The sequence below is a fragment of the Eumetopias jubatus genome, unplaced genomic scaffold (assembly GCF_037043125.1).
Source record: "Eumetopias jubatus isolate StellerSeaLion01/CBP00866 unplaced genomic scaffold, mEumJub1_p1.0 scaffold_3, whole genome shotgun sequence".
NCBI classification, from domain to species: domain Eukaryota; kingdom Metazoa; phylum Chordata; class Mammalia; order Carnivora; family Otariidae; genus Eumetopias; species Eumetopias jubatus.
Window position 1 is genome coordinate 74,224,584 of NW_028274809.1, and position 15,962 is coordinate 74,240,545.

General features: G+C 38.7%; 1 protein-coding gene across 3 annotated transcripts in view; it reads right to left on the bottom strand.

Moving 5' to 3' along the window:
* Positions 1-1,014: 1,014 nt before the first annotated feature.
* GPD2 (glycerol-3-phosphate dehydrogenase 2) overlaps positions 1,015-15,962 on the bottom strand; it is a 140,041-nt gene continuing 125,093 nt past the window's right edge. For all 3 annotated transcript variants that reach the window (XM_088021698.1, XM_028113036.2, XM_028113037.2), the window contains exons 10-17: positions 15,583-15,717; positions 15,158-15,333; positions 14,475-14,606; positions 13,398-13,556; positions 7,761-7,873; positions 7,598-7,676; positions 7,310-7,408; positions 1,015-4,364 (exon numbers count right to left, since the gene is read on the bottom strand). In XM_088021698.1, coding sequence (XP_087877824.1) covers positions 4,239-4,364; positions 7,310-7,408; positions 7,598-7,676; positions 7,761-7,873; positions 13,398-13,556; positions 14,475-14,606; positions 15,158-15,333; positions 15,583-15,717 — 1,019 coding nt within the window. In that variant the 3' untranslated portion in view covers positions 1,015-4,238. The remainder of the gene's footprint in view (positions 4,365-7,309; positions 7,409-7,597; positions 7,677-7,760; positions 7,874-13,397; positions 13,557-14,474; positions 14,607-15,157; positions 15,334-15,582; positions 15,718-15,962) is intronic.

Consider the following 15,962-nt stretch of genomic DNA (forward strand, 5'->3'; position numbering starts at 1 on the left):
CTAAGTCAAATGGCATCAGGTGAAATCCGACACCGGTGATAATGCAGTGTTGCCAAAGATTGCCAAATACGGATGTTAGTATCTATTTCCCTTTCTTTGATTTACCATCAATTTTATACATTTTGAAAACTGGGAGCCATGTATTTCGACAAATTTTATGTTGACAAATTTTAAAGTGCTATAAAATTCGAAAAGCTAGATCCCTGGGCAATGTTTTGAGCTGCAGTATATTTCTTTCCAGGCACTGAACAAACAGTTCATTGTTACAAGTCTGTCCGGGAGCCATCGCTTTGGGGTATTCTATACAATTTCAAAGAACCTTCAGAAACTCACACATGCCTTTGAGCATGTGAAACCAGGAGGCCGCACATCTAAACCACAAATGGGGAATATGCTCCATATACATGTGTAAATTAAAACCTATAAAAAAACATGGGCATTATAAAATTTGTGTTAAAACTGATAACAGCTTTGCTGATTTACTGACAATGAAAATATATAGCATTTTTTCTGTCAGAGCATTTATCAACACTTGGCAACCCTGCACTAACTTGACATGTAAGATGATCAAAATGGATTATGTAATCTTTCCCATTCATTTCTATTGATTTTAGTTATGATAAAATTCATCAGAGTGCCTGGGAACGCTCAGGCTGAAAAGCTCTGGTTGACCAAGGGGGGAAGAAAAAGGAAAGAAAAAAAAAAAAAGAATTCAACAGAGTTGTAACAGGATGAATATAATTTTAGAATAGGACTGCACAAATACAGAAGTCGTGCCCTAAAGGCTCCAGCAACAAATTAATACAAATAATTCTGGCAGTCTCATAAAATTACATCTGTCTATGCAGAGATTCACTTTTGAGATAAAATTACAAAATTACAAGCCAGAAGAATTCATGGGTAAGGGCCATTAAAAAATAGTTTGTGGAAATATTATCAAACTTTTTTTAAACTTCAACAGTAATCAAAGTTACTTCTCTGACTGTAAGTAACATAAAAATGCCAGCAACTGGACCATTTTAATCAGTTTTATTGATTCGTGCTTTCAGTTCTTATTCAGTTAAAAACAAGGCACATTAAATACATCTTCTTATTGCTCTATAAATGCATGCAGCTCATTCTGTATATCAAAAGTAATAAATAATGGCGATAAAACACCAAGACAGTTATAAAAATGACAATCCAGCCTCAAACACAGTATTTAACAGTTCCATCTAGAACAATAACCCAACACAATACATGAAAGCACCACATATGAAGGCATGCAGTGTGCATATCCACTCCAACACGGCTTGGACTGGATAGTCTTTAAAAACACAGTAGGGCTTTTTTATTCCCTGAAAAGGGCTGACATAATGCAAAACAGCGCAAGTTAGAGCATCACTGACTTCGATATTATTACATTCATATGCCAAAAATCTTTACGGTTGCATAAAAAAGGAAATAAGATCAATGATCGTCCTTACAGTATGTTCAGTAAAAGTCACAATGAAATTTTTGTTGTTGTACAAAAGACTAAGTTACATAAAAAGCTAAAAACTAAAGCAGAATAGGGAGCATGCATTTAATAGTAGAAATCCTAAAGTTACACTTAGTATAAATTGATTGAAAGCAAGAATATTGCAAACAGCATGAGGGCTTTGAGGCAGACAACCTTCGCTTAAGCAATAATCCAGCATTGTCACTATTGTTAGGACCGTGGTATGGGGCTATTTAAAGGAGCATCCAGCTCTTCACCACAGATGGGGGTTCCTTCACCTGAATCCCCTTAAAGGCTCTTGAAATAAATCACCGGATGATAAAGACAATCTCTGCACCCCTCATCCCCATCCACATAGAATCATCTAGTATCACATTTGTACAAAAAGAAAAGAAAAATTCTCTCCTGCTTGGAATAGGTTTTGAAGGGGCTAATCCCTCCATTTCCTTTCCCCTTTTCTGAAATCAGGTACAGAAGCTGTGCAGGTTTAATTAAGAACTCACACAAAAATGCGGGGGTGCTTTATTCACAGTAGACTTGGAACCAGCTCACTTCCAAGATCAGTCTCTGGGATTGGTGAAGGAGCGTATGTTTTAGAATTAGCAGATTTTCAGCAAAAGCAGAGACGCTCAAAGGAAGCAAAGTGCGCTTTTCTTTGTCCTTAAAGGAACTTCACTCATAGCAAAGCGTGTACAAACCAGGCCTGTTGTACAAATACAGCTCTGCCCAGACCAGTCAGCCTATAAAGCCGGTCCCCACTGTAATGGGTTCAGGGTTCAGGGAGGGCACAAGTTCTCGCTATCTTGATCTAACTAGAAAGAGAGAAAGAGAGAGAGCACAAAGGTAGTGTATTGTGGTACATCATCTGCGGTGTTTTAAAGGACAGCTTTTCTATCAAGGGTCACCGGGTTCTAAACAGCGAAACTTATCATCTTGATAGAAAAACACTAAATTACAAAGCCACATGCTTCCAATATATTTTTTTAAAGGCAGTGTAAAATGTTCACCTTTGAAAGAAAAACGTTCACAGTGATACCTGGGAGCATCCCTTGCTCCATTTTAGGTTTTCCTTTGGGAAGTGGCAAGTCTAAACTTCATTTAAAAACAAGTGAATGTTTTGAAGTGGGGTGGGGGTTTAGGTGGTGAGTGAACCTCCAGTGTTTACATTATGACATCCAGGCTCATATCCCACTTGAATGAGGCAGAAAGATATTCTACAATGTTCACATAAATAGAAATAACAGCACAAAAGTGTTTTATGTACCAGTTAAAAAAAAACAACTAAGATCTCAAGTCTGTGCAATTAAAGCCTGCCATTAAATACAGGGTTATATCTCCTATTACATACACAACCTGATCTTAGAAAATAAAAAAGCAGGTAGTTAACCTCACAAGAGGAAGCACAGTGGATAAATATTCAGGTGATTGGTTAAAATGCTAGTGAAGTATTGCAAAAGCATACCAAATTGGCCCTTTAAATTCAATGTATTATTTGTTAAATTCAATCAGATTTATTTTTGTTTTGTTTTGTGTCTCTGTGTGTGTGTGGTGGGAGAAGGGTCTGTGTGTGGGTGAGTGTTGCGCGTGATTTTCTTTCTTTTCTTTTTCTCTGTGGTTGAGAACTTTTCCACAGAGTCGAGAAGGAGAAAGGCTTTAAGCAACCCAAATGACCTTGACTACTGCAGCATTGTGCCTTTTTACAAATAATTATAATTAAAGTTAACTAAAGGTTACTTTGATCCTCTTTTACTCTCTGTTTGAAATTACTCCCCCAAAATGATGCAATAAACTAAGCCAAAGAGGCCATGTTTGACAAAAGCACATGGGCCACAGTTTAGGATTTGGGGATTGAAAATCGTGCCATCGCATGTGGATACACACACACAGGTTTTTAATCCTTAACTTTATTACTACTGTGAGGATTTGAGAAATTTAGTCTCATCCCATCACATCCAACTTGCCACTTAAACGCTGGTTTTAAAATATGAAAAGCAAGGATCTTCCTGGCAACTATAATAGTCAAAGAAAAACCAGCAGTGACTGGGAAAAAAACCGAATTGCTGAGATGAAACTATCAGTGTAACTTCCAGCAAATGTCAACGCTATCCTTATCTTACACCTGTGATTCTGGAAGCGTTCAGAGTTTCTCTTTGAGACTCGCTCCTGTAACCAGATCTAAACTTTGTCTTCGCTCTCTGGTTTTGCCAGTCATACCCTAGACATAAAACTGCCCGGTATTGTTTGGATGGGGAAGGCAATCCATCTCAGGGAAGAAGGATCTGAGAGGTCTCCAGAAATGCTATCATTTCTATAGGTCACTCCCTGCTCAGTTTCTGTTAGGAGCAAATCCTATCTACAATCTTAATGTCCAGAGCTTTGTGCACATCACAAGAAATTTTTCCAGCCTCTTTTCAATTTCGGCCAAAATGCTCTGTCCCTAGGAGTGATTCAGAATAAATGAAGAGACACACAAAAAGGGAGTGTGTCCAGTCTAACAGGTTACAAAATGGATGCAAAGCATTAAATCAGTGCGCATTGAAAGTGAGAAAAAAGATAAAATACACTCTTTAGAAGCTAGATTGAATGGCAAATACAAATAAAGGGTATACATCAACGTCCTAAAGCTTTGGAATGTTTCCCAGTGTTAACAAAGGCAGCCATCCATGGCCACTATTTGGGAGTGGTGTAAGTCATCTCTGGTTGTTACATGATGATTTGTTGTTCCTATGTCTGTTGGCCGTGGACTTACTGCCCAGACTCACAGTCCTCCACAACTTCGGTCCACTGGAATGGGGACTCTTCTGTCGAGGTTCTCTTCCGCAGTTTTCATCAGTATCGCGAGCCGGCTTCCAGACACCCTTCCTTTCTGAATAGCACTCATCAGCTTCAAGAGAAAATAGGCAACAAGAGTCAGAAGGCAGGCGTGCTTCCTCCCTTCTTCACTGCATTTTAATGGTTACCTCTGCAGCAGGCAGATGCGATTAAGTGCTCCATCAAAAACCATAGCAGGTATTACAGCGCCAATAAGAATACAATTTTTGAACATTTCACAAAGGAGGAAAGGGGCGGGTATTTCAGGGCTGCCAAAACTATACCTACCTAGCAAATCAGCCTGCTTTTTAAATGCAAATCGAATGCATCATTTTTTGCCCCTTTCACCTGCTCAAGACACATATTTTTTTGAGCAACTCAAATACTGGAACTTTAATTTCATTTAAAAATCTGAAAAAGGAATCTCAGGGATTGAACAAAGACAAACTGTGACCTATATTTAACTACTCTTTTTTAGTGTTACTGTACTTGACAACTTCAAGTCCCTTAAATCCAAATTCCTTAAAGACTTTTTAAAGTAATTTACATTTAAGTCCTTGAAATGGACCCAGAGATCTACCTTAAGAATTAAAAGCACTCCACAGCCCAGATTTTAGTTAATTCATTTTTATCCAATGGATAAAATCAGAATTAGTCTTGAAATTACATGCAGACAGCGGGCAAAGGCCTTTAATCTGGAAGGCACTTTGCAATTATGAGCATGGGGATTTTTTTTTTTCTTTCTCAAGTTGATGTGGTTTTAACTATTTGCTTTTCTTGATCTCACTTCCCCAATCTTTTGTATTTATTTATTCGAAAAAGAAATGACTTAGCCATTCATCAGGAAAAATTCTCAAAATATTTTTAGGGTTATACTCTTTAGCCTACAGAGATACATTTCTTAAAAATGGCTCTGAATAAGAGTCAGAGGCATCTGCCAAGGGGCTGGATCAGAATTTCATGACCTTATTAAAAGCTGTTTCACAAGCCATTGCTTATTAGAGATGGACTCCTACATGCAGAGCGTCATTAGAGCCCAAACCTAAAAATAAAGTCATGTAACCATGCAACATCTGTAGTGATCCTTCCATGATGATTAGTGAAAAAAAAAAAAAAAAAACAGATCTATACTCAAAAAGGTGCTTAGTGGGATAAACATGGGCTCTTTATGTTCAGAAAAGAAAAATATTTTATTCAAAAGAAAAACCCAACCCTGAAAAACATACATCTGACAAATGGTATAACATAAAGAAGGCTGACATCTAAAGACAGAACAATTTATTGTTTATTGTTATGTCTATGGTTCCATGAAGACCTTCTAAGTTTATTGGAGCTAACAAAACTGATAGAGCTAGAGTTTTTTCTTGATCCATAAACATTATATGATGTACCAACCTTTAAAAATTCAGTTTTCTTTAAACATTTACGAGTATCTTGAAACCACATTATGAGAAAAAAAACACAACAACAACAACAACATTTGGGTGTGAATATACTTCATGAGAAATATGGTCAGCATTTTTTAAGTTGAAAATTACACTGTGTATTTGTCCTTAGTAGAAGCATGAATAGTCTCTTTCATTTAGAAGTGGACAAGAAATAATTATTTAAAAACTCTACAAGGAAACCTGCAGATGGTTTAAATTATTTTCTATGTGTTTAATTCTATTGCACTCAAGAAAATTACTTAAAATCCAAACCACATAGCATATCCATAAAATTAGATTCTTATTGTTTCTAAAACTCCAGATCTTTCAACCCTAAATGCTGTTGTTTATTTACAACATGCATGAAATGAAGTCTAAGCTATTTCTTTGAAGAAAAGTTTTCTAAAATTCTGAGACAAACAATAAAATATTCTCGAGAAAAAGCTAGACCAAAAAAAAAAAAAAATGTATTAAATGGTTTCTAATTCCCCAGCATATATTTTAAACACCATTTCAAATGTGCACTTAAACAGTAAGCTAAAGAACTAAACATTCTTTTTTGTAATGCTGGACACAACCTGTGAAAATTTTCTGCATTTAGATTCAACAATGCTCTTATCTAGAGCTCATCTCCAGAGAGACAATTACCATTTCCTTTGCCTTGATATTGTTTGTTTAACTTGACACAGTGAAGAAAGGGCTGACATTGACCAAAATCCCCAGCATTAATTTATTTCATGTTCAGCATTCATCATTGCCAGGGTGCAAGCAAGACCTGGCATTCATTTGAAATACCTGCCCAAGAAGCACTGTGGAAAAAACCTGGCCGCTTGGAAACCAATACATTCTTCATATGATCAGAGTCCTATGGATGGCTGCAAATAACGCATGGGTTTATTAAATTTCCTTCTTTTAAGGAACTTTTAAGGAATGATGTGCAGATTCCAGTTTGAAGTTAGAATAACAGAATTTACTCCCTTCACGGTTACGATGAAACAACTGAGCCTTGGGAAAGTGGAACAATGGAAATAGAAATGCTTGAATTATAGGGTCTTGACCCCAAAATACAGGTTCCTTTCTTTTGCTTTTCAGGTTCTTTATGATGTAAGAATATTATAATTACATTTCAGGGTCTCTAGTAAATACCCTCAAATCAATACAACTAGGATTTTTTTTTAACTTCATAAAAAAAAATTACTTTCCACATTAGAAATATGGGTGTGCATCTTTTGAAGCAGAGAAAGCATAGTCTGTCAGTGGTAGTCCATGGCCTATTTCTCTAAAAAGCATACTTCTTATTCAGCCCTTTAAGCCATAATTAACTTGGATTTCATCTAAATTGCCCAACACAACAGAATGTCTTAGGAGGAAAAAAAAAAAAAACAAGAAAGAAAGAAAGAAAGAGAAAAGAACATGCACCATGCAGAGCCTGATCCTTGAGGGCAGACAGAGGCAACCCTTGCTGGCTTCAAGCCTTCTTTTTTTCAGAATGAAGTGACAACCATGTGGACTTAAGAATCCATTCTCGAACAGTCATTCACAACCAAAAGATAAAAAGCAAATACACTTGTTTCCCCTCACCACAGCTCACCTGCAAAAACTCATTGAGTTCAACCTGTCCATTTTTGTTCAAATCTACTTCATTCAGAATTTCATGTAGTGTATTCTCATCCATTTGGACGTTGATACTCTAAATAAAAGGAAAGCACAAAATAATAAGGTTTAATTAAAAATGATGCATACCCTTTTATTAATGCTACCAACCTTTCAAGAATTACAGGAGAAAGTTACTTATAGAAAGCATTAGATCCAGAAAAATGATCTAATCGAGTTTTTATGTTTTTCTGCTAGCAAAGATATTGAACCAAAAAAAGATTACCTCTAATACACGCTGAACATCAACAATGGTAATAAAGCCCTTTTGGTCTGCATCAAACTTATGAAATCTCTTCTTGTACCTGGAACACAACATTGAACATTGGAAAAATATACCTACGTAGGTCAAGTCAAAACAGAGAAATATGGAAACTTATTAGAAGTACCTGTCGATGTCGGAAGGTAGGAGGCTAATTTCAGAGTGATCTGTTAACTGTTCTGATCGAGATTTATAGCCCATTTCATAATACAGAAACTTCCTGGCTGTTTCAAGTTCCTCCTAAAACACAGGCATACACAAAGTTCAAAGATTTATGGAAAGAATTATTGATTTTTTTCTTTTTTTTTCCTTTCTCACTTTTCTGACCAGCACAATTTTTTATTTCTTCCAGTTTTACTGAAGTATAATTTATATTCAATAAAATGCACCTATTTTAGATACACAGTTTGATGTATACTCTACCACGATCAAGATAACAGAACATTTCTATCACCCTAAGAAGCTTCCTTGGGCCCTTTACAGTTGATCTGCTAGCCTCAGGCCATCACTGATCTGCTTTTTGTCTCCAGAGTGTTTTTGCCTTTTCTCGAGTTTCACATAAAAGAGTCCATACAGTATGTAGTGTTTGTGTCTGACTGCTTTCACACAGCACAATAATTCTGAGATTCACTCATGTTGTCGCCTGTTTTAATATTTCGTTTCTTTTTCCTGCAGAATATTCTCACCCAGTATAGTCTAACCAAATCTAGAAAACCCAAACCTTGTGGTTTGGTGACAAAGCAATTAAAGGCGGCACACACAGTCATTGACAGACATCATGGGATTAGCTACTCTGAAGCTTTGTCCCAAGGATGCTGAGAGTTGGGTGGAAGTTACAGAGTCACGAGAAGAAACAAGCTTTCTGAACAGTTACTCTGACACTTGCCACTGTCCACAAGCCTCAGCAGATAGTAACTATTGTTGAGAACATTGTCTTAGTTTTTCATGGCACTCCCCCGCTGGCTTACAGCTTACAAACCGTCTTTTTCTTTCCTTTCCCTTTTTGGAATTTTGTACTACATTTGCCCACCTTCTGTCTTCTGGTTCTGTTCTTATTTGCCACAATATTTTAAAGCTCAACGGTAGTTAAATAATCCCATCTGCAAATTCTCTGAGTACCCAAAGATATCATTTTTCTGGGCTGGCATATAAACTCATTTAGAGCAGCCTCCTATTTGAATATCTATTTCCTCTTACCAATATTTATTTTGCTCTTTTCACACTGAAAACTGTTCTCCTTGACAAAAAAGAAGGAAGGAAATTCGGTATTAAACTCTGAGTTGAATTGTTCTCCTTGTTCTCCAGCATTCAAGAATATGGTGCCAGTCACTTTAAGCAATGATCTAGGTTCAGCCTTACATGTATTCTTTTTGATTTTTTTTAAATTTATTTTTGGTGTCCTTAGCATTTTTTCCCTCAATGTTTAGTCAACTCCTGACACTATTCTATTCCTACATCCACATTAGTCCAGGATACCCTTTCATTGTGGAGCACTTGTCTTCCATCTATTTTAAATGTGGTGTTTATCAGCTGGCTTTGTTCTGAGTCACAGTCCTGTTTCTTCACTTGCTGCCCCTTTTTCCTCCTCGTAAGAATCAATTTTGAAAAAATTTCTTTTGGTGAGCCCCTCTCAGTTGACTTAAGTGGTCTTCCCTTTAAAGTCTCTCAAGGAAATGTGTGTTTTATCTGAAGGTAAAATGCTATGGCAGCATTTTCCAACACGCATCCTGAGTAGTATCGGTCTCCCTCCCTCCAGGCCTTCCAAAGAGTGAGAGGTGGGTCCGTCTCTGAATAAGTTCCCTTTTGGAAACTGACAATGCACATAGGCATTCGAAAGGCATCAAATCATCTGTGCTAAAGAAAATGCTTTCGTTTGTTGAACTCGGAATTTCCCAAATTCTTCTGTTCATGTAGTCGTCTTTTGATTTACACCTTGCGGAACACAATTTGGCAATGTCCCATTCTCTAAATGTCCTCACCAACTCCTCGATCAATCCCCAGTTCCCCTAGACAATGTCTTCTTCCCTAATCAGTTCTTCCAGTGCGGTTGGATTCGATCTTGAGTGGCTGTTCTCTAAATCTTTCTCTCAATTTTGAAAAGAGACATACATTTCTGAGGTATATATTGGTTGTAACCACTCAATTAGATTTCAAGATCCTTGAAACTATGAGCTATTTATTATTCCCCTAAAATATTTGGTATAACGCTCAGTATACAAGCCGCTCATTAAGTATTGACTGGTAAAAACAACCACAATTCATCTACAGAGAGTTATTTATCACTTTGTTCTGCTTTCACTTTTGCAGGTTAAATAATCCCAATGCTTTTAACCTTTTCTCAGAAGTCCAGATATCTAACCTTTAATTCTTTTTTTCCTTCTCCTTTGTTCTCTCTAGACTGTCCACAGGTCTCATTAATACTCCTACAGCTCAGATACTAGATAATAACTTAAGGTCTTTTATTTCTCTTACTTTGTTGAGGGGGATGGGAGAGTATTTCTGAGCACACGAATCTACTCATAAAACTTGAACTGAATGAAGTTAAATCGAGTTTCCTCAGGAGGGCCAAACACAGCCAGTTTACAGAATTTTCTTCTTCCTTCCTACCTCCTACAGCCTGAATTCCTGGCACCAGCTATCTTCCTGCATATTCAAATCTTTCCAACCATAATTTTTACAGGAACACATTATCTCCAATCTTTCTATATGGTAAAAAAAAAAAAAAAAATGATTGGCATTAGCAAAGGAGCAAGTTTCAGTCTTGGGTTGTCTCTGTATGCGGCTTTTGTCCATGAAATCAAAACTCAACACTGGAAGAGCTACAGCCAGTCCTGCCAAAGCAGAGGCAACAGGGCAAGGTGGGGAAAGCGCATGCCCTGAAATCAGAGTACCTGGTTTCGGTCCCCGTTCCACAGTTTACTAAGTGTATGAACTCTGACTGGACTTACTCCCTGAGCCTGTGTTCTCAACTATAAAATGGGGGTAAAGGTTACTCCTGACAAGACTTGTGGTCAGGTTAAAGACCTCTTCAGCCAGGGACTTCTGCTATCAGTACACTACAAACATCGCATTAAAATTACTACAGGAAAAAATTTTAAAATGTAGGGCCATGGTTTCACCCCTTGAGACCCTGAATCTGATAGTCTAAAGTCACGCCTCAAAATCTGTTCCTTTCCCTACATTTCCAAGTGACTCTGATATGTAACCACCTTTGGGAATCTATACCAGAATGAGAATGTTTTAAGGACAGGATCTATGCCCAATCCTTCCTTACACCTTCCACACAGGACACAGATGCGCAGTTATGTCCATTCATCATGGACAGTTATTTATTTAGGGCCTATCATGGCTGGCACTGAGGTTACAGAAACAAAGCATATCAGGTCCTCTCCTTTGGAAAGCTTATTTCCTGGATTGGAGGCAGATGACAAATAAGCAAACAACTAAATACATGGTATATCAAACGGGAATAGATGCCAAAGAGAAAAATGAGGTAGGGAGAGGTTTAGGAAGTGAAGGGATAGGCCCTGAGGGTATCTAGGAATGACCATTCAGGCAGAGGAACCAGCAGGGCTTACATAAGGAAGAGAAACTCAACTTGTGGGGGGTGAATGAATGGGAAGTCCAGAGGGATCAGAAGGGTGGTGGCCAGATCACAGAGACCTTGTAAACCACTGCCATGACTTTGGCCTTACACAGAGTAAAACAGAGGGTGTTTCGGAAAAGTAATTGCTAATTATCAGTCCTCATCTTACTACTCTACCAGCATCATTTGATACAGTAGATGACTTTCCTCTTCTTGAAATATTTTCTTCCTCTCCTTCTGGGACACAACTCTCTCTTCAGTCTTTTCACACTTTCTCCAACCTCGTTAGCTATCACTTTGCCTTCCTCAGTGAGTCTTCCTTACCTACCCAACTTTTAAACTCTGGAGAGCTCCAGGGCTGTGTTTGAACAACTTGCTGTTATCTAACTACACAAACTCCCTATATGAGCCCATCCAGCCTGATGGCTTAAATACCAACTCAAATTTACACCTTTTCTTCAGACCTCCCCTCTGAACTCCATTTGGACTGACATACCCAATGACCTGGCTTATGTTTTAACAGAATCACGTAAGAACACTGCCTGGTGGGAGGGAAGCTTTTATAATAAAGCATGGAAGAAATGCTGGTAGCTGGAAACAGGGTGATACTAAGAAGGGGTTGAATTCAAGCCATTATTTGAAGATAAATATGATACAGTTTGCTGATGGATTCAGATCAAGGATGATATTAAGATTTACGCCTAAGGAACCAAAAGGTGGAATCGCTATTTTTGACATGGAGAGGTTAGTAGTAGTAGTGAGTGCTGGTGGTGGTGCTGGTGGTGGCGGTTCAGACCCAAAACAGATGGTGCTATGGACTGAACTGCTCCCCACAAAATCCGTACGTTGAAGCCCTAGCCCCCAGTGGGATGGTATTTAGAGACGGGGCTTTGGCGAGGTCATTAGGTTTAGATGAGTCTTGAGAATGGCTCCCCCTTCCTCCCTCTCTCTCCTCCATGTGAGCACACAGCAAGAAGGCAGCTCTCTGAAAGCAAGGAGGAGCCCTCTTACCAGAACCCAACCATGCGGGCACCCTCATCTCAGACTTCTAGCCTCCAGAACTGAGAGAAACAAAGGCCTGCTATTTAAGCCACCTCGACGGTGGTATTCTGTAACAGTAGCCCGAGTAGATTAAGACAGAGAGGATTCCAGAAAGTAGTTTAAGAAGGAGGGAGGAGTCAACTATGTCAACGCCACTAAGTGCGTGAGTAAAAGGAGGACCAAGAACCGACAAGTGTATTAAGCAACACGGAAGCCACTGGTGAGCGTGATCAGAGCTACTACAGCAAAGTGGCAAAAACAAGCTTCAGTGGAATGGGTTCAAGAAAGAGTGGGGGATGGGGCGCCTGGGTGGCTCAGTCATTAAGCGTCTGCCTTGGGCTCAGGTTATGATCTGGGGGTCCTGGGATCGAGTGCCACATCGGGCTCCCCACTCCACAGGAAGCCTGCTTCTCCCTCTCCCACTCCCCCTGCTTGTGTTCCCTCTCTCACTGTCTCTCTCTCTCTCTCTCTCTGTCAAATAAATGAAATCTTAAAAAAAAAAAACTTTTAAAAAAGAAAGACGGGGGGGTGAGGAACAGAACCAATGTGCACAGAAAGTATTTTTCCTATAAACACACAAAAATGTCTTTGCATATTATAAGTCTGATTTAATTAAAAATCATGAAAATCTTCTGTTTATTACAACAAGCCCAGAGCTGTAAATGTGGGCATCCGAGCATCATTGGCTTTTTTTTTAATTTGGATATAAATATAAAATTCCAAATGACACAAACCAATAAGCATTTAGTGGTCAGGCAATAAAACCACTATTTCCTACCAAAGGCAAATTTGCACAAGTGTGAATTTCACTAGAGAGTACATTCAAAAAGTGTTTTCAATGAAAACCAGAAAAGGTTCTACCCACAATCATTATTATCCTACTTTTTCAGGAAATATGACCACAAATTTAAGAGTATTTTTCTATAAGGTATTTTCCAGAAACAACCAACACATTTTGAAACCAGAATATCTTTCCAGTTTCCTAAGACCTAGCAATATTAAACACACACACCCGCCACGCAGAAACTGGCAAGAAATCGAAAGTTCCCATTGAAAACTATGCTAGCCTCTACCAACAGACCAAGACATGACATGTTTATAATAGGAACTGTGCTTTCAAAGACTTCTATATAATACCTTTTTTTTATAATCATCCCAATTCAGTTCTCTGCCCATCAGTTCAACAATTCTGGGTAGGGCTTCCTCTGCTGCCTGGACATTTAGGAAGGCCAGGCGAGTCCGCCGTGAAATCATATCCACTGCTGTGCAGGCATACTCCTTAATCCCATATTTCACCTGAGTTGACATTAAAACAAAATTATTAGTGTGGACCTTTTTTTTTTTTTTTTAAGAAGAAATAACACTTCACTTAAAAAAAATTCACACTTAGGGAAAGTGACATTGTTCTTTATACACTCTTATTTTCTAGTAGGCATGAGACAAATAATGATACCATACAATTCCCCATCCGTCTGCCAAAGAAGGTTTGTAAATTGGGACAAAATGGAAAAGAGTTGATGCCTTCTTCCTGAATTGACCCTGGCACAAACATGCACACTGCATCGTATCCCATTTACCATCCACAGTTATCACTTAATTCTTTGCTTTTACATCACACGGATGTTAATTTACATAGCCAAGTAGGCAATGAACAAGTATGAAAAAGTATAGTCTCATCTCTTTAGGCTGTCCAGAGTTTTCTCTCTCAAGAGTACCCAGAGGACAGAAGGCTTGCACTCAATCAACAAGCAAATGCTCACTGGACACTCGTGCTTTAAAAGTACAATGAATCATAAATAAATATAAAGCGTGGTCTCTGGTTTCACAAAATGTGGAAACTTGATGAGAAACAAAATTTCAATCTTTGGGAAGTTAAGTGCAAACCAAGATATGTCAAGTGAGTATAAACTTGAAGAGTTACAGATTTACAAAAGAGGCAAACAACTGTGAAGTCACAAGACTTGGGATAACTCTGTGGAGGAGGAAGAAATAGGTATTTTCTATTAACATCATTACCACTGTAAATATCACTTCAGATTTAACATTTAAATTTATAAATGAAGGGATCTGGGCTGGGCAGACATTTTGCTAAGGCTCTGGCTGGCAAATGGGCATTAAATTTAGTCATATATAATTTTTCAAGATGATGACAGATGAACAGGTGACCAGCATCCCAGTGGCAGACAGGAAATTCCCACGTGGCCATTCACATACCTCGGCTTCAATGTATGGAAATTCTGACACAAGACGCACACCAACGATGGGCCACCTTTTTCCAGTTACGCTTGCCATTTTGGCCACCTCAAAAGCCTTGTCACCATAGGTGGCGGCAAGATGCTGTGCCACCTAGGGAAGCAAAACTGCATTAGGCAGGTACTTTTAATATCAATACCGTCTAGGCATGAAGCAAAAAAATGCACACGCTTATCCTGTCAGTTTTTCACAGCCCATAACTAATAGTTCCAGGAGAGTATTAGATTTTGATTTTGTGGGAGGAAACCACTTGGGCTCTGAATGCTTAGGCCAGCACTAACTCTGCCACGCATGTGTCAGTGTATCGGTGACTGATGAAGCTTTGGCCTCACTCTGCCCCCAGTGTCACTTCTGAAGAACAGCCTTCCATACCCTCGAGACAGAAAGAATGTGGGATGATGCTCTGTCTGTGGAGAACAAACCAAACCAACACCAGACTTTAAAATAGAAACTAGTATGTGCATTGCTTTTAAGGCAACCGAAGAAAAGTATGAGATCAGCTTTTTTCCTTAGTTCACTTCCACAGCATGCAGACAGAAACAAGCCCAGCAAAAGGAAATTCTAAATCCGGGAGGTCTCCTGGTTGCCAATTCTGTTTGTGGCAATAGTGAGATGAGGTGAAGAATAGGATGATGCACACCCACCTCACTTTCAAGCCCATAATCCTGGACAAGCCTAATGTAGAGTGTGGGGCTCCAATCTCTGCCCCCTTGAAGGAAAAGCCCAACTGTTCTGCTTGGTCCCGCTTTCAAATTATGAGCCTTGATAGCAGCATTTATGGTATCTTCTGCCATAGATCGATACGTTGTCCACTTTCCACCTACAAATAATTTGGTAAATAATTCATTAGGTTACCACCCTTATTTTTCTTATGATAACACATTTGCCAACTGATTCATAACAAAATTCGCCTGTTGTTTGTAACAAATATGGCAAAGTGATATGTAAGACTTTACTCAACTCATCAAAAAAATTCTCTGTTCATCAGCATCAAGAGAGATTCTGGTGTGACAGTTTAACTCAGGGTCCTATCTAAAGCACACCCAAAACACAAGGTAGTATGCCATACCTGCTATAGTGATGAGGCCACTCTCACTGATATCCACAACATGGTTTCGGGAGATGGACTGAGTATCTGCAGACTTGGGATCAGTAACAAGGGGGCGGATACCACTCCAGGCTGCCAGGACGTCCCCTCTTCTCACTGGAAAGAATCAATGGGAAGGGTGAAGAGGATGACCTAAAGATATTTCAACAAAACTCTGAAATAGCTAATAAGCAGGAGAGAATTCAGGAAAAGGAACACATGAATACAGGCTTTGAAAGAGAAGCAGCCCTTAAATATAACAACTAAGTGAGTGGATAAGTACAACAAAAACTCAAAGAATTATTTGGTTAGAAAGATAATCTGCACAGACACACACACACACAAAGCAAATAACCTGAAAA